Source organism: Sceloporus undulatus, chromosome 1, assembly GCF_019175285.1.
Source record: "Sceloporus undulatus isolate JIND9_A2432 ecotype Alabama chromosome 1, SceUnd_v1.1, whole genome shotgun sequence".
Lineage (NCBI taxonomy): Eukaryota > Metazoa > Chordata > Lepidosauria > Squamata > Phrynosomatidae > Sceloporus > Sceloporus undulatus.
In genome coordinates this window covers 303,818,325-303,836,684 of record NC_056522.1, presented here as the reverse complement: position 1 = coordinate 303,836,684, position 18,360 = coordinate 303,818,325, and the positions used below count along the sequence as shown (strand labels likewise).

The 18,360-nt window shown below is 41.4% G+C and overlaps 1 protein-coding gene across 1 annotated transcript in view; it reads right to left on the bottom strand.

Annotated features, from left to right (window-relative positions):
- The window catches only part of API5 (apoptosis inhibitor 5), a 27,439-nt gene extending 24,037 nt beyond the window's left edge, over window positions 1–3,402 (bottom strand). The window contains exons 1-2 of the mRNA XM_042459694.1: window positions 3,190–3,402; window positions 839–1,000 (exon numbers count right to left, since the gene is read on the bottom strand). Coding sequence (XP_042315628.1) covers window positions 839–1,000; window positions 3,190–3,258 — 231 coding nt within the window. The 5' untranslated portion in view covers window positions 3,259–3,402. The remainder of the gene's footprint in view (window positions 1–838; window positions 1,001–3,189) is intronic.
- Window positions 3,403–18,360: the final 14,958 nt, after the last annotated feature.

The following is an 18,360-nucleotide window of genomic DNA, read 5'->3' as shown; positions in this document are numbered from 1 at the left end:
ATGTCTTTTTCTGATAAAGCTTGTTAGAAGATGGGAATGCTGTGGATGTAGCATATACTGATTTCAGTAAGGCCTCTGACTAGGTCTCTCTTGATATTATTGCAGAAAAAGCTAGTAAAATGTGGGCTAGACAATGCTGTTGTTAGTGGATTTCTAAATGGCTGACTGGCCAATCCCAAAGGGTATTCAACAATGGCTTCTCCTCATTCTGGAGGAAGTGAATATTTGGGTGCTATGGGGTTCTGTCCTGGGCCCAGTGCTATTTAACATCTTTATCAATGACTTGAATGATGAAATAGAAGGCATGCTTATCAAATTTGCAGAGGATACCAAATTAGAAAGGATAGCTAATACCCCATTGAACAGACTGAGAATTCAAAATGGCTTTAACAGATTAGAGAGCTGGGCCTAAACTAACAAAATAAAATGTTTTTCTTTTCATATTGGCAAGGACTGTGTGGAATATGAAGTTGTGAAAAAATTAATAAACACTCTCCAAGTGCTTTCATGGTGCATTTAAATCTATCTGTTAACAGAGAGTGTAAAAGAGGGGTTAGAAAAAAAGTCTGGCTTGATGAGAATGAAGAGGCTCCATGAAGAGCGCAATGGTTTAAATGAAGGTTATTCATTGTAAGAAATGCCAGTGCTACAGGGATATGATAAATGACATAGCTGCTACTCTCGATTTAAGATTTTCTGTTTGAAGAATGTTTATTTTTCACAAAATTCCTTAGCCTGAATCTCTTCTGGAGGGAAAAAAATAAATGAAAGACAAAGAAGCAAGACACAAGTGTTATGCCCCTGTACAGCAGCTGGCTAGAAAGAAAAAGGTACTTACAGAAACATCTTCATCCTCACAAAGATCCAGCTGGGCATTGATAGCTGAATCTGCCAGCTCAGGGAAATGTTTGAAGAACTTTGGAATAAACTGTGCTGCTAGTCTCTTCTCCTTGGCGCCTCCCTTGACACCATCCAAGATCACTTGGTAGGCATCTTTGTGCTAGAAGAGAAAACAGAAATTCTTCGCTTTATACAGATCCAGGATGCTTGACTCATAAATCATCACTGAAAATTGGGACAGTGGTAAGAATGATTGAAATAAATAATAATGCCTGGTTGTAAACAACATATCTGTATTCATTAATAGAATACCCACTTATCCAAATGAAAAAAGTCACAAAGAACATGGGTATTTAATACTATCTAAAGCACTGGTTCCCAAACCTTGGTCCTCCAGCTGTTTTGGACTTCAGTTCCCAAAATTCCCAGCCAGCTTGGCCAACAGCCAGGAATTCTGGGAGCTGAAGTTAAAAACATCTGGAAGTCCAAAGTTTGGGAATCACTGCAAAGGCATCAGTTTTGAGAGAAGTCAAAACCAAACATTTCATGAAGAAATGGACAGTACAAGGCATTGCAATGTAACCCAACTTCTCTAATGTGGTAAATGTACTTTGCTTGACAGAAGGTTCAGCTGGTTCTGACAGCAGTAATATCCCATTTCAAAAGATGGCATCTGAAAAGCATACAGATTCAGGACTCTACCATCCACACTGGCATTTGTTTGAAACAATTCAAGATACTGGCTTATAAAAAAAAAAGAGTTTAGCTCTATCTAACATTTTACAACATTTTACAACTGTGTCCATGGAGACGTCCAAGCTCCTGCAAAAATATCTTCATCATCCATGTGCCATGTAAATATTCAGAGATACTGGCTTTTTCTTTCAAATCCACCAAACTGTCTCTTTTATAAACCATTAAAATTATGTTCTGGTTGCTGGGGATCATATTTAATTTAGTAAAGAATTAAACAATCTTAGTAGCTTCCATTTTTGTGGTTTTAAAAAAAATTAAATTGTTAACTTCACTTTTGCTTTCCGATCTAACCATATGTGTCCCAAGGCTTCAGAATAAAGCAGGATTATACATGCATACTAAAAGAAAGAAGCCCTTCTTAGTCTGTAGACTACAAAGGAAGCGTCACAGAAAACACTTGTGACAACATATGAGGAATTCTTTTGCAAATTGGAACAACATGCTGTCTTGCGACAAAGACTAATTTGCTAGCCTTCCAGGCACCAGCCTCTCATCCAAAACTAACTACTGCTTTTGCTCCAACGCTCCACCATGACTACATCTCTGGAGACTGAAAATTAATGCAGCCTTCAATACTAGAAGCCACAGGTGCATGAGCCCTCAGGGGTGGCAACAGCTTCCATTAAAGGCACATTGGGGTCTCTTCTGCAATAACAGCAACCTCAAATAACAAGAGTGTTCCAGGCAGCAGAGATTCTTCTGCAAGGGAAGGGAAGTAAAGAAATCCCGGACCTTTGCATATATACTTTTTTCTGTGGCAAGGAAGCACAAAGAAGTATCTGAAGCATGGCCCCATCTGCTGAGAGGCAACCCAGCAGTGAGATGGTGTTTGAGGGCACAAGTCCGAGGGCTTCTGCAGATCCTCCGCTGGTGGGGTATCCTGACAGTGCCATGCTGCAAGCCTAAATTCAACTGTGTAAAATGCGCCTGGAGCTGGATTTGGATTCTTGCAGACAGCCCTGATCTGCATTACAAATGAGCAACTCAGCCAGTGTGCCATCGTAATTTGGGAACAAGGTACAGTGGGCCCTTGGCGTCTGCTGGGGTTTGGCTCCAGAGACCCCAGGGATGCCAAAATCCATGGAAGCTCCAGTCCCACTAAATGCATTGGCACATTGGAACATAAAATGGCAGAGTCACGGTTATCTCTTTGGGTGCCTGAGTCTGTGGATGCTGGTGGCCAACTGTACCTGGAACCACTAAACAGCGCTTATTGCTTTGAGCTCCACATCCACTCTGCATCTGCAAAGAGCTAAAGCCAGAACCGTCTCAGCCAGACGTCCCCAAACTCTGCCCTTCAGGAGAGTTTGGACTTCAGCTCCCAGAGGCCTGAGCCACGCTGGCCAAGAGTCTGGGATTCTGGGGGCCGGAGTCCAACACCCCTTAAAGAGCGGCGCCTGGGGAGCCCTGGTCTCAGCCATGGCCCGATCTGGGGGCTGGCCAGTGAGGAGGACAGGCAGGAGGAGTAGCAGTTCATTGGAGAGGAGGGCCCAGGAAGAGAAACAAATCCAGGCTGAACTTCTCTGGGAGCCCAACGAGGAGGAAGCCCCTTCCCTTCCCCCCGGAGGGAGGGAGGGAGGCCTGGCTCCCCACCTCGGCCGCGGTCTCCTTGGCGTCGGCCAAGATGCCGTAGTTGCGGTACAGCTCCTCCACGGTCGGCATGATGATGGCAGCGGCGGACACGGCACGATCCTCCTCCCCCTCCTGAGGCCTCCGCAAGCCCTCGGCGGCTGCTGCTAGACGACGACAAGGGCTCCCCTTCTCCACTTCACCCCCCCTCCACCGGCGACCGGAAGCGCCTCGTCAGGCCGCGCGCGCGCACACGCTCTGACGCCACTTCCGGCGCTGCAGAAAGAAGGAAAAAGGCCGCGCTTGGCTTCCACAGCGGCCACTGTCGGCGCGGAGGACTCACTGCAGCTGAGTCTCTAGGCGTCTCAGGAAAGGGCATTGTGTAGATTACCGCACTACGCTCTTCAATGTACGAGGTGCTCCCCGTTGGCAAGGCTGTCATGTCGCGTCCCGGCCATAAGGGGGCGGTGCTCATCTCCGTTAGAAAGCGGCTACTCTGTGGATCATGTGGTTACACAGAACTGTTATGGATGGGGCTCTCATAGTGCTCCTCCCTCCCTCATAGATGATATATATTATGTATTACAGTGGGCCTCTGTTATCCGCTGGGATTTGGCTCCAGGAACCTCCGTGGATACCAAAACGCATGCATGCTCAAGGCCCATTAAATACAATGGCAAAGCAAAATGACGTCACTTGTATGAAATGGCAAAATCAAGCTTTGCTATTTGGGAATCTGTACTTTTTTGGAATAATTCCAAGCAGCGGATGCTTGAATCCGTGGATAAAAAAATCCATGGATAAAGAGGGCCAACTGTGTGTGCTGCCATTCCGCTTTAACTGCTCTGGCTGCCTCCTGTTGCATTGTGGGGTTTGTAGTTCACTGAGGCCTCAGAGCTCTCTGGCTGAGGACTATAAATGCCCCCTCCTTAAACTGCAAATCCCAGAATGCAACAGGAGGCAGCCAGAGCAGTCAAAGTGGAATGGCAGCACCATAAGAGTGTAATGCGGCAATCTACCATGATAGCAGGCCCAGGGCAAGGTGTCCTGATGTGTCCTCACCACAAAGGAGGGCGAGGCATCTCAAAATGGAGGACATTGAAGGAAAAAGAAAGGAGGACCTGACAAAAAGGAAGCTTTAAAAACACACTCATATAAAAATTGCATTCATGGTTCTTAGTCATGCTCAAAACAATGGAGGCCATTTCGGAATTCCTTCTGGACACAGGGTGACTAGAGGCCCTCCTTTCCCAGGATATGACCTCCATTTCAGCCTTCAGTCCAGGAGGAATTTCAAACCTCCCCCCTTTTGAGCATGACAGCATGAATGTACATTGATATGCTTGTTTTTAGCTTTTATTTTGTATCGTCCTACATTTTTCTTGAACATTTTGCAGGGCCAAAACACATACTGCAGAAATAATCCAGTTTGAGACCGCTTTAACTGCCCTGGCTTAATGCTAGGGAATTCTGGGAAGTGTAGTTTACTGAGACATTTAGTCTTCTCTATCAGAGATCTCTGGTGCCGTGATAAGTTACAACTCCCAGGATTCCCTAGGCCAGGGCAGGTAAAGTGGTCTCAAATTGCCTTATTTCTGCAGTGTGTTTTGGACTGCATTTATGACATCTGGTCACTCTGCCTGGACAGAAGGTTGAAATGTTGGACATGTCCTGGGAAAGGAGGACTTCTGGTCACCCTGTATCCAGGGGTAGCCATGTTGGCCATATAACACAGTACAGTATTGTGAAGTCAAGGGCTTTCATGGCCGGCATCCATATTTTTTTGTGGGTTTTTCGGGCTATGTGGCCATGTTCTAGAAGAGTTTCTTCCGGACGTTTCGCCAGCATCTGTGGCTGGCATCTTCAGAGAATGCCTGCCTGGAAAGGATTTGGGTCAGCAGGTCTCTCTGGTCCTTGGCTGAGTGAAGCATTTGCTGGATTTACTTTGTTGTTTGTAAACCATTTGGAGGTTGTGTTTCCTCACCATTTCCCCTATTCTGTCTGTGACTCCTTTGATGTATGGTAAAAATACCTTCCCTTTGGGTGGCTGCTTGTCTTCACTCCTCTGGGTTTTTCTGGGCTTGGCAGCCCTTCTGATGTCTGAGCTGGAATAACCATTAGCCTGTAGAGCCCGGTCCAGATGCTTCAGTTCATCTTCCAAGAAGTGGGGTTCACAGATGCGTTTTGCCCGGTCTACCAGTGTTTTGATTGTGCTTCTGTTTTGTCCTGGGTGATGGTTGGCGTTCTTGTGCAGGTATCTGTCTGTATGTGTAGGTTTTCTGTATATTGTGTGACCCAAACGTTGGTTCAGTTGTCCTAGTCATTCGCTCAGCCAAGGACCAGAGAGACCCTCTCACAGCCACAGGAGTTAACTGCATACCATGCAGCTGTGGACCAGTCTTCATAGGGACCACCAAATGCAGTGTACAAACAAGAATCAAGGAACATGAGAGGCACTGCAGACTGGGCCAGCCAGAAAAATCAGCAGTAGCAGAACATGTTACAAACCATCCTGGGCATAATATACTGTTTGAAAATACTGAAGTTCTGGACCATGCCAACAGCTACCATGTCAGGATTCACAGAGAAGCCATTGAAATGCACAAACACCTGGACAATTTCAACAGGAAAGAGGGAACCCTTAAAGTAAACAAGGTTTGGCTACCAGTCCTGAAAAATAGCAAGATGAAAACTCAACAAATGCAAATGAGAAATCTCCCAGCAGACAATGAGCACTATCAAGCAGACATTAATCCTTTTTTGCAGACCCTCCCACCCTGAGGCCTGCCATTAGCAACAGAACAATACACATGCAAATCACTCCTGCCTTTCCAGGTCACACAATATATATTGCCAAGTCCTTTCTAGGCAAACACTCTCTGAAGATACCAGCCACAGATGCTGGCGAAACATCAGGAATAAACTCTTCTAGAACATGGTCACATAGCCCAAAAAACCTGCAAAAACTAAAGTACAGTATTACCCAAAACCCACAAAACTGAGATACCTTGGTTGGACCAAGCAAAATACACAAAACACATATTGCAAGCTTTGGAAGCTTCATCAGGCAAAGGTGTTAAGAACCATATGGGAAAAAGAAAAAAGAGAGGTGATGTTGGTCATAGCCCTGCATTTGGTCTAGATGCTGTGGTTGTTGTCCACAATTCTGATGGTATGGAGGGGTATTAATGCAGGTGGACCCCTCCGCCCATGTAGGTACTGGGAGATTCAGTCCAGCAAATAAACTTTAAATTCTATTAGCAACACAAAAGGCTACTATGAACCAGTCTATACATAGAAGCACTCTATGATAGGGTTGCCTTAGGGTTGCCATAAGAGGAAAAAATGACTTGGAGGCACACAGCAACAACAAGAACACCACCAACAACGGCTTGTTAAGTCTCATAATTGTGAATTTCCTTTGCTAGTTCATGACATTTCATACAATTGAGGCTGCACCTACACTAGAAATAATGCAGTTGGACACCACTTCAAGTGCTGTAGCTCCATCCTATGAAGTCCTGGGATTTGTAGTTTTACAAGTCTTTTCGCCTTGCCGCCAAAGAGGATGAGTGCCTCACAAAACAACTGCCAGGATTCTGTATGATGGAGCCACGGCAGTTAAAGTCAGGTCAAACTGCATCTTCTCAATATCAAAGCAGTTCACCACTTTGGAAACCTTTTGGTCCTTCCGAAGGTTTACCAAATCTTTTGTTTCCCATGAAATCACCTTAGCCTGGGGCTTGTTTTAAAGTATAAATAATACTAGGAAAACCTGGTTTCCATGCCACAGTTGCCACAGTCGCTCCCCCAGATATGCCAGGTGGGTGTTGCCCTCAAACTCCCAGTCTGAGCTGCTCCTCCTCTCCGTGGACCATTCTTCAAGACAGGTAGATATTACCCCTCCATCCAACCCCCAAACTCCACTATTCCCTTTCACTTTTCCATTTCAGTTAGCTCTGTATACTGGATGTCATTCTTGTATATGTGTTCTTTCATATTATTTCCAAAGAAAAGTTCGCTTAGTTCACCCATACCTGGAGTCTCTACCAGTGAGTACTGGTATAATTGGTGCCTCTAGTCCTGAAGGTACCCCCTTCTCACAAGCCAAGCTAGACAGTTTCCCAACATATCAAAGATAGACTTCTACTAGTAGTGGAGGTTCCCTGAGCCTCACACCATTATTTATTTATTTATTTATTTATTTAGCACTGTAGATTGTGGGTAACAGTCTTTGCAGAAATGGCTATACACACTGGGTTGTGTCAAAAGTTGTATTTCACCAGTGGGTCTTATCTTTTCTGATCATAAGGTCCCTGCTGTTTTATACCAATATTTGAGTGCATCTACACTGTAGAAATAATGCAGCTGAACACCACTTTAAGTGCTGTAGCTCCATCTTGTGGAATTCTGGGATTTGCAGTTTTACAAGGTCTTTAGCCTTCAATGCCAAAGAGTACTGGTGCCTCATATGACTACAAATCCTGTAGGAAGAAGCCATGTCAATTAAGGTAAGGTCAAACTGCATTATTTCTACAATGTAGATGCACCCTTAGAAAGCCCAAGTATCAATTATGGTGGCCCTTCCACATCTTGCTTGATGTATGGCAGTAAAAAAAAAGAATGAAAGAAAATAAATGAAGATGAAAAAGACTAGACTAACTTTACAACATATTAACAATACCTGGAGTACCCCAAAATGGGTAGACAGGTAGGGTATTTAGGAACACAACAGGGGATAAAAGGGAACTAGGTCTTGTTTGCCTGGTTGTCAAGAGCTCATCTTTCACTTTCAGTTTTTGTGAGAAATGCAGTGTGTGTGTGTGTGTGTGTGTGTGTGCTTGAGTGCCGCATTCTTTAGCAAGCCCCTTCATGCTTTGTTTTGAGCCATCCACATGTCTGGGGTCAATGTGGTGTATTCAAAATACTACCTTGCCAAGCGTTTCTTAGGTCATTACAGCCTCTGCAGCCCATCAAGCAATGCAATACCAAAATATAGCTGGATCGTGGGGTTATCAGAGCATTTCCAAGACTTTCTCAGCCAATGTGGAGAAACATTTTAAAATATGCCTTGCTCAGAGTGGCTGTCATTCCCCAGGTTGCTTTTGGTTTTTATATAGCAAAATAAAATAGGTTTGGTATATTGTGACTGTAAAGTCTCTTTCGTTCCAATTTTGTCTTTAGATTCCTTCCTTTCCTTTTTTTTCTTTCAGAGAAAGGAGAATGGAAGAAACTCACAGAGATTTTTAGAAAAAGAAAGGTCAGAGAAGAGGAGCTGAATAGCAACAGTAATGTCCCCCAAGGGAAGCAACCAATACTAGATAGTGCCAGGACTGTATTTGAACTGTTTCTCTTCAATAGTTCTGAATGAGAATAAGAAAATTTACTTGTCGGTTTTTGTTTCTTAAAAACAATATTCACCAGTTATATGTATACAATTCTTTTGTTGTGGAGTACTGTTGATGACAATGGCAACCCCCCCTCGGAAAAAAACTTGCCAAGAAAACCCCATGATAGGTTCACCTTGGGATTGCCATAATTTGGAAACTACTAGAAGGCACACAACAACAAGAGCAACAACAATAACAACAACTGTTGATGGGGGTATAAGGAAACAAATGTCTTTGTTTCCTGAATCCTCCCTGTTCATGTGTATTCCTTTTGAAGTTCATTCTCATTCTCTTTCAGTGGGTGGCTGGGGGAGATTTTCCCCCCCTTCAAAATCCATGTTTTCTTCTACCCACATTTCCAAACAAGGACAAATGGGGTGACAGTGATGGTGGAAATAATGGGATTTTTCATGTTCATTCCAGTAATGTAAATATGTATGTGAGGAGATTACTGCACATGGCTTTTGAGCCATGATTATAGTAATAAAATAGTGCTCTTGGCGATACTTATAACATGATGTTGCCTCCAACCCATTACTGATGTTTCTGCCAAGTGTGATTAAAACATCCTTTTTTATTTGATGGGGAAAACTTGTCAATAGCTTCCAACTGCATGGCAGTCCTTACTTGTGAAATGTTGCTTGCTAGGGCAGTTTCAAGATCGGCAGTTACGTCAGTCTCCTCCTTTCCTCCTCTTCACCTTCCTCTTTGCTATTCCTAAGCATCCTGATTCAATTTTTTTTTTTTTGCTTTTCTTTTTTACAATTTAAATTGCATTATCAGAACTTTGGAATTGTATTTAAAAAAGAACAAATGAAGTGAAATGAAATGAAAGGCATGCTGGACAGGATATAAGGCAAGAAGTCAGGGTTAATGGAAAGTGCAGCAGAGCGTGCGATGGCAGCAGCAGCATCAGTCATGCAACTGCAAAGATGGGGTGACCAGACATCCTCCTTTCCCAGGACATGTCGAACATTTTAACCTTCTCTCTTAGGGGGAATTTCAAAATGCCCTCCATTTTTAGCATTACAAAGGAGCATGATTTTTTTATTGTATTGTATTGTTTTTATTGTATTGTTTTTAATGTTGTAAGCCACCCTGAGACCCAGTCCTGGGAGAAGGGCAGGATATAAATAAATATAATAAATAAATGAATACATTTATATTAGCATTTTTAATTTTTATTTTGTAATGGCATACATTTTTCTTGAATGTCCTATATTTTGCAGTGCTTTGTCCTCATTTGAGGTTATGACATGTGGTCACCCTGGAAGATGTGCAATAATCACTGCTCACAAAACCAGTATGTTAGTATTTTCATTGAATCATGTGATTGCCATGAGAACAAGGCTCATGTGATAATGTCCTAAGATTTCTATTTTTATTGTGGCGCATTGCTGATGAAAGGCTGAGGTTTTGGCTTTATATTTCTACATAAATTACTTGATCTCTAGGTGTGAATTTCTTTCTAACTAGACTTATTTGCTTTCACTGGGGAAGAGTGAGTGAGCAATGGGTTTTCCAAAATTCATTCAGCTTATTTTCATCTCTCCAAAGTTTGAAATAAAGGTAAGTGAGGAGAGGAGAGTAGTAATAGTAGTAGTAGTAGTAATCATACAGGACTTATCAATTTTGGGTCTAAATTCTCTTTTATGTCTGACTACAGTAGACATTCTGAATCCAACAGATTTATATGTGTTGACTCATCAGTCAGTGACTGAATAGGCAGTACTCTAGTTGGGATTGAGCAACAGGATTCTAGCCACATTCTGTTAAGGCTTTTAATGCAGTAATACAAAGTAAATGTAGAAACTGGGTTAAAATTAACAAAATTAAATGAATGTCACACATTGAATGTAAACATAATTAACATAGCTTTTTATATTAAATGAATATTATTATGTTAATATTATAATTATTAATTATTAATATAATAAATTATTACATTCATTATTCAATATTTGTTTTTACTTTAAACTTGTACAGTAGGCCCTTGGTATTCACTGGGATTTGGTTCCAGTACCCAACATAGATACCAAAAGCTGTAGATGCTCAAGTCCCATTGCATACAATGGGACAGTAAAATTTCTTGGGTGGGGGGGGATATTTTTAAGCCTTGGATGGTTGAATCAATGGATTCCAAATCAGTGGATACGGAGGTCCAGTTGTGTAAATAATAATATAATTAATAATATAAATCTAATTATTATAGCATTGTTGTTATTGTTTTTGTTATTGTTTGCCTTCAAGTAATTTCTGACTTACGACAACCCTAAGGTGTATCAGAGTTTTCTGAGGCTGAGAGTGTGTGACTTGTCCAAGGTTACCCATTCAGTTTTCATGGTCGAGCCCTGATCTCCAGAGTTGTAGTCCATTGCTGAAACCACTACACTCGCTGACTCTCAAAATAGCTTTTTACTGTACACTTTCCCACTAGTTTTCTGTTTCCTAATATCTGTACAACTACCTGATTCCTCCAGTCAACTATCTCCCATCTTGAGATTGAGTGTAAGCACAGATGTCTTGGTTACAACATCAGAACATTTTTGGGACAACTCTGTTTTCTTCCTCCACCTCTAATTTTTAGCACCTCCAAGTCTGACGAAGAGGGTGTAGGACTTAAAAACTTGAACATTTTTGTTACATTTGAGTGGGTCATAATAAGGATTTTGAGTTGCTGTGAGTTTTAAAAACTTTTAAAAAAAGATTATACTGACTTTATTTGGGAAAAAGGAGGCAAAATGTGGTATTAAGCTTATGCATATTTAATAAGAATTACCATAACATATCTGTGAGATGCTTTTAGTGTGACTTTGTCATATGTTGTTCATTTTGGGGTTAATCAAGAATTCTTGACATTTTTAAGAGGAAGAAATAAAAACAGACATAATAATACTGATGGCTGCTAGGTGGCAGTACAAATCCATAGTTGTCTGAATTTAGCTTGACTAATGCACTAGTAGTGCACCAGTTTCAATAAGGGACCAGTAAAAGACAAAGCATTTTTATCTATATCTATATCTAGTTTTATTTATTTGCTTGTGAAACAACTGTCTTCCAGTGCTGGTTTCCCAAGGCATTTATGATCTCTTTGGTTGGATGATTCTTCAAAGAAATATCAAATTTGCACAGATACCTAGCGAGTACATTTAAATACTACCTGTGTATCACAGTAAAGCTCTTCACTGTAGCTCATATTTCAACAAGGTTTTTACTGTATTTTGCCATTTTTTCCCATATCCTTAGCAATTGATCTCATTTTCATGGAAGAATGCAAAAATAAAAACAAAAACAAAACCACCATCTAATTAAATCACTAAATAGTTTATCCAGAAACCATCAAAACAAATGATCTCATAGAATCCTCCTAAGGCATTCTTTTTGCTCCAGTAGACATTTTTGGTAGCACACCCCACCAAAAACGAATCTCTATTTTTGCTAATGTAAAAGACCATTCTGTGTTGCTTCTCTTCTCTGCCTCTCAGGGATCATGAATCTTTCATTTAGAGGTGGACATGGGTTGGACTAATGGCAAATATATTAAAAGGGGGAAGAAAAAGAGGGATGAGTCTGCCTTGACTGTTTCATTGTTCCTGAAACCTATTAGCACCTAACAGAGGCTAATCCCATTACGTCTGCAAGTCTCTGGCAGGATTTGCTCTCAGACTATTACAGCTGCCAACTTTGCCACTTCAACATTGTGACAGGTTTCTCTCCTCACTACCCTGCCACCCCTCAGTTTGCTTAACCTCCATCCAGAAAAAAGGTTCTTGAAATTTTATGCACTATTCTGTAACACTTTGTTGGCAGGGTGCTGTGGATTTTGGATCTCCTTCTTAATCATTCTGATTAGCAAGTTGGATCTTTGAATCTGCTATGGTGCCCTGGATGGCTGTCTCCATATTGCCCTTTGTGTAGTTTGGCAATAAACAAGAAATTCTGAAAGTTTTATCACAAAAAGAGGAACACATTTGCCTGTAATCTGGAGCAATGATAGTGGGATTGCCCAGGATTTGATCTGGTTAATCGCTGGACCAATGATGGCCAACTCCCAGAATTCCATAGCAAAGAGCCAAGACACTTAAAGTGCTACCAAACCAGGTTATCTCTCCAATATGGATGCATAGACTGTATCCACACTGCAGAAATAATTCAGTTTTACACCACTTTAACTGCCTTTGTTCCCCTAAAACTACCAATTGGGAATTATCCTAAAACAATTCACATACTTTGTCTAGGGGACTCTGGGATTTGCAATCCAAAAGGTTACTTTTCCAAGATCCAGCTTGGGACAAGTACATCCGCTGATGTTGATGTGTATTGTCAGTTTCAGGGCTGCATTGCAGCATTTGTTTGTCCACTACAAGTTCAGGGAAAGTTGCTACTAGCCCCCCCAGTGCAGAATCTCAGAAACTTTGTTCCTTACCTGCAGGACTGTTGGGAATCATAAGGACTTTCAGGTGTTTTCAATCTTGCAACTTGCATCAGCCTATGGCCTGATACAGATGGGCAAAATGTGGCGTGGCGTCGGTGTCACTAGGGTTAGAGAGCGCACACCATGCACGCGCTCCCTAACCCTAGTATGTACTGGTGGTGGCAAAATGGTGGTGCCCTGTCTACATAGGCGCCACCATTACAACGTGATGGATGCATAGCGTCCGCACATCATGTCGCACTTGTGATGCCATCAGTGCGCCATTTGTGCACTTGGGCATCGCAAGCGCGATGCAAAAATAACCTGCTTTTTCTGGGTTCTTTTTCCGCCAGCAGGAAGCCTCACAATTTGGCAGGCCGCCCTTTTGGACAGTCTGTATCCCGCCATTGTCAACATATCTAATTGTTAGCACTACTGGAAATTATTTGGAGCAGTACTAGCATACTAATTGGCCTAATATTCAGTGTTTCTCAGATATTCTTTGTGTCCCAAATCAATCATTGAGTGGGCTGCATGACCCCCACTCCTGGTGTAGGATTTGTTACATTCTAAAGGTCCAGGTCAAATTATGAACCTGATTTTGGGAAAGTTTTCAGGGCATTTCAAAACCAAACTGCAGCTCCTCAATTTATAGCAAGTTCTTAGCATTGTGCTTATGCCAGCTGTGAATGGATCTTGGTGTTCCTTTGAAAAAACATTATTTCTTAATTTCTTTATTTTTGAATGCAAGGCACTTAAAGGGAGTATTAGGGTTTTACAAGCAACTGCTTATGCACACATGGTTCCAATAAATGTTTTTAAATACGCAGATAAATTTCTCCTACTGCCCTGCAGTGGTCAGATTAACAAGGTTATAGGGAGAAATTAAGAGATGCGCCAGGAGTGCCAATGTGCCTGAATTGTAAACAGTAACTTTTATTTCTCCTTTCTCTAGTGCTTCCAATAATTGCTATTATCTGTCCCTGGAAATTTGCTATTCATATTATGTCTTTTGAATATAAAATGTTCCAGATGATATGAATTATTCAAAGCAAGGGCATAACATATGCTCACAGTAGAGTGTTATGATATTTTGCTTATTATTCCCTCTCTTCCTGTTCAATACAACCAATTATAGTGTTGCTTGCCCACTGAATGAATCCCTTCATTGACATTTCTCTAAGGATAGCCCAATCTTCATTCCTAAAAGGCAACAACTGTGTATGCATAAATCTATTCTGTGTGCCTGTTACCAGACATGAATCTGATTGCATGCAGTGTGTTTTCTTGGCAGTTACATCAAGGGGATTTCCTTACTAATAAATGTTTGGATTGCAGCCTTATAGTCAAATTTATAATTCAAGATTCCTTGGATTGAAACCAGATTGATCACTTTGAGGCTTGGTGGGAGTAAATCATTTTAAAGCCAAGAAGCTACCCTAACTGGTTTGTGGATTGGGCTGTTAAAAATGCATATGCTTAAAATTGGGGTCTTGTTGATTCTTTGCCCAGCAGATGGCAGTCAATACCCACTCTTTCATATCTGTTGAGACAGTGCTTCTCAGCACATCTGATGTGGGTGACTGGCAGTTACTGTTTTCCAATGTGCCAAGGACTGGCAGTAAATTTGTGCCCATTGGATACAGTGGTTATTTCTTTCCTGGAAACTTTCCAAGAATCACAGCCAGTGATTCAGGGAATGGCATCACCACTGAGTAGTTCGGTGTTCAGAGACATTTCCTGACAAAGGTGAGACAAATTTAAAATGTTAGGAGAAAAGATTCCCCAGGTTTGAAATGAACAAGGGCATATTTTCCAATTTCAGATTATAATGCAAAATACGGTAGCAAGAACCATTGCATTTCAATAGCAATGCAATAAGATCTCATGTTTTAATGTCAACTGCACCATGTTCCTATCTCAAGAGATCAGTGAGGGTAAGAGTTTGAAAAGGTGCATTCCTATGTGGCAGGAAAGCACAGCTGAAATAAGGCAAGGGCATCTGGAAATAAAGACATAAAAGAAATATTTGTGATATTGTTAAAATGAAGTGAGTGAAGACCAACCATAATATCCTATGCAGCTTCTTCATCTTGTTCCCTATATTGATCTCAAAATCATGATGGGGATTTGGAAATTAAGGAGCTTTCCCAGTATTTGTGTACCATTAGAACTGTATCTAATATAGAAATGTAGAGATGCCAAAGTCAGAATCACCAATATTGTTTTTTAAAAAACATTCATTGGTCTTTGTGACAGACCATGGTATCACTGCAACTCTCCAGGGATACCATGGACAGCTACAAAGACATATGAATGAGTCTTAGAGCAAATCAGGCCTGAACTCTCTCTAGAAGACAAGATGACTAAAGTGAGGCCTATGTGATGACCTGACTCATTGGAAAAGATGATAGTACTCAGTAAAATGGAAGTCAGTAAGATTTTTTTGAGTGCATTCAAGAAATCAGAAGAACAGGAATGGGAAGAGCAGATATGAAAGAACTGGATAAAATCTTAAAGTGCAAAGATATATAACTGAACACTAAAGTTAGAATCTTCCAAGCCATTGTATTGCACATCACCATGTGTGGATGTAAGAGCTGGACAGTGAAGAAAGTGAAAAAGGAGAAAATTGACTCATTTGAGATGTGCTGGAGAAGAGTGCTGAGGATACCGTGGACAGCCAAAAAAGGCAAACAAATGGGTCCTTGAACAGATCACGCCTGATCTCTCCCTCAAAGTCAAAATGATCAAACTGAGGTTGTCATACTTTGACCACATCATGAGAAGGCATGATTCATTAGAAAATACAATAGTGCTAGAAAAGTCAGAAAGCAGTAGAAAAAGAGGAAGACAACATACCAGATGGATAGCCTCAATCAAGGAGGCCACAGGTCTGAATTTACAGGACTTAAGCAGACTTAAGTGGAGGACAGGGGTCTTGGAGATGTCTCATCCACAGGATCACCATGAGTTAAGGTTGACTCGAGGGCAGTTATCAATAACAAGAAAAGAGGAAGGCTACATTGCAGATGGATTGACTCAGTCAAGCCATGGCCCCGAGGTTGCAAGACCTGAACAGAGCAGTTGAAAGGGGTTTTTGGAGCTCTCCCATTCACAGTGTTACCATAAGTTGAAGTTAATTTGATAGCAAATAACAACAGCAACAAAATAAATGTGTCTGTTCTTTTTCTCTTGATTTCCTGCTTTGTCTGCCTCTTTCTCTTGCCTTTTTCAAAACTGATTGAATTCCCTGTGTGACAATTAACCTCCTAGGCAGTGGCTGCCTCTAGCAATTCTAATTAAGAGACCAATCAAGGAGCCAATGAATCTTTACTCACAGAGATGTACGGGGTGGAGAAAGAAATAACTGTTTGTGATAGTGAAATTCTGATGTATTTTCTCCTTTCCTTCCCAGCTGACTCGGCCCTGCTATGTCCGTCATGGTGGAACTGGGAGATAGCCATCTGGAGAGGATGACAGGCGAGGACATCATTGTCAACACCCGCCAGGTGATGAAGGGCCTGGAAGCCCTGCGGAGTGAGAACAAGAGCATCCACCAATGGCTGCAGGAGGCCTTGCTGAAGGGCCGGCAGCTGATGGGTCCTTGTTATCCACTAGGGTTTGGTTTCAGAATCACCTGTGGATAACAAACTCCATGGATGCGCAATTCTATTAAATACAATGGCATAGCAAAATGGTTTCCCTTATATAAAATGGAAAATCAAGATTTTCTATTTGGAATTTATACTTTTTAAAAATATATTTTCAAGCTGTGGATGCTTGAATCCGTGGATAAAAAAATCCATGGATAAGGAGGGCTGACTGTATACCCCATGTTGCAGTACCTGTTATTTTGGGATATTTGTATTTCAAGGGTTTTATCATTTGCTCTTAGTTTTTAAAATAACTATGGAGTAGTGGAATATACTGCCTCAGAATGTGGTAGAGTCTTCTTCTTTGGAGGTTTTTAAACAGAGACTGGGTGGTCATCTGTTAGGAATGCTTTGATTGTGGCTTCATGCATGGCAGGGAGGTGGACTTCATGATTCTCTGAGAATACAGCACTACAGGTTTGTTTGTGGGAGGATATTATTTGGCAATTGTGATTAGCTGTCTTGTACATTCAGGTACACTGAAGGCACAACAGGAACAGATTTGCTAGTCTGTTGTTTTATAACAGGCTTTGTTAGAAGATGTATTGGAAGAATGCCAAATCAGGTTTTGATAACCATACCTGAATGAGACTGTAGGCTTAAGGACAAGAGAATCTAAAGTTGCAATGCAATGATTGCAATTGCTTGTGATTGTGTAATTGATTTCAGCAGATTTTGGAAGGCCTGCACATAGATTTGTACTAGGTATTTGGCCTGAAATCACTAAGTTTACACTGAACTCAGTGAGGCTGTCTTGTGAATAAACATGTCTTACATCCTGCTTGGCGTACAATTAAAAATGGCATTTCCTATGTTTACTTATGGCCACACTATCGAGGGTGTAAGAGATCACAGACTCTCTCATTATGTACTTAAAGGTACACATCAGATATGATCAGAGCAGTAAGACTGGTATGTGTATTTAGCTATTCCTTTGCCCATACATACTTTTTGCCATAATGTAAGTTAGTTGCTGATATTAGCCTTACAACCAACTGGTGTAAGGCTGGTGGTTTCCATATAAGTAAGGTGGTGAATAAGCTCCAAGTTTTTTCAATAGGAATTTTAAAAGAGCTGTCTAAGGTCCTGAACATATTCTGGGGATAGCATTCAGTATCTTGGATGATCCCTTTAAAATCCCGCCTAAAACCCAAGGAAGATTAATCACTCTACTGACACTGTAAGGGATAAGTGCCAGGGGAACAGACAAGTGCTAGGGTTGGATGGTAAGATAGGTGAATACTGAATGTGCATGCACAGGCTTTCATTTAACCTGTCCAAGTTCTAGGATCTTCAGGAAAGGTCCTTTTTTCTGTCCTACCACCTTCTCAGGCTTGTTTGCTGGGAACAAGGGAGAGAGACTTCTTAGTGGTTGCTCCCAGACTTTGGAATTCTCTCCCTAGAGAAGCTAGGAGGGCTCCTTTCTTGTTCTGCTTCCACCAGCAATTGAATACCTTCCTATTCTATCAGGCTTTTAGGAATTGACTGTGCTGGGCTTTTAATTGTGTGCTATTTTGTTGATTTTATATTCTGTTGAATTAGCTCCAGTGAAATGGCTCCAGGATGACCAGACGTCTTTCTTTTCCCGGACGTATCCTACATTTCAACCTTCTGTCCAGGAGGAATTTCAAAATATCCTTTATTTGGAGCATGACTAAGAAGCATGAATTTACATTTAAATTAGTGCTTTTAGCTTTTATTTTGTAATGTCCTGCATTTTTCTTGAATGCCCTAC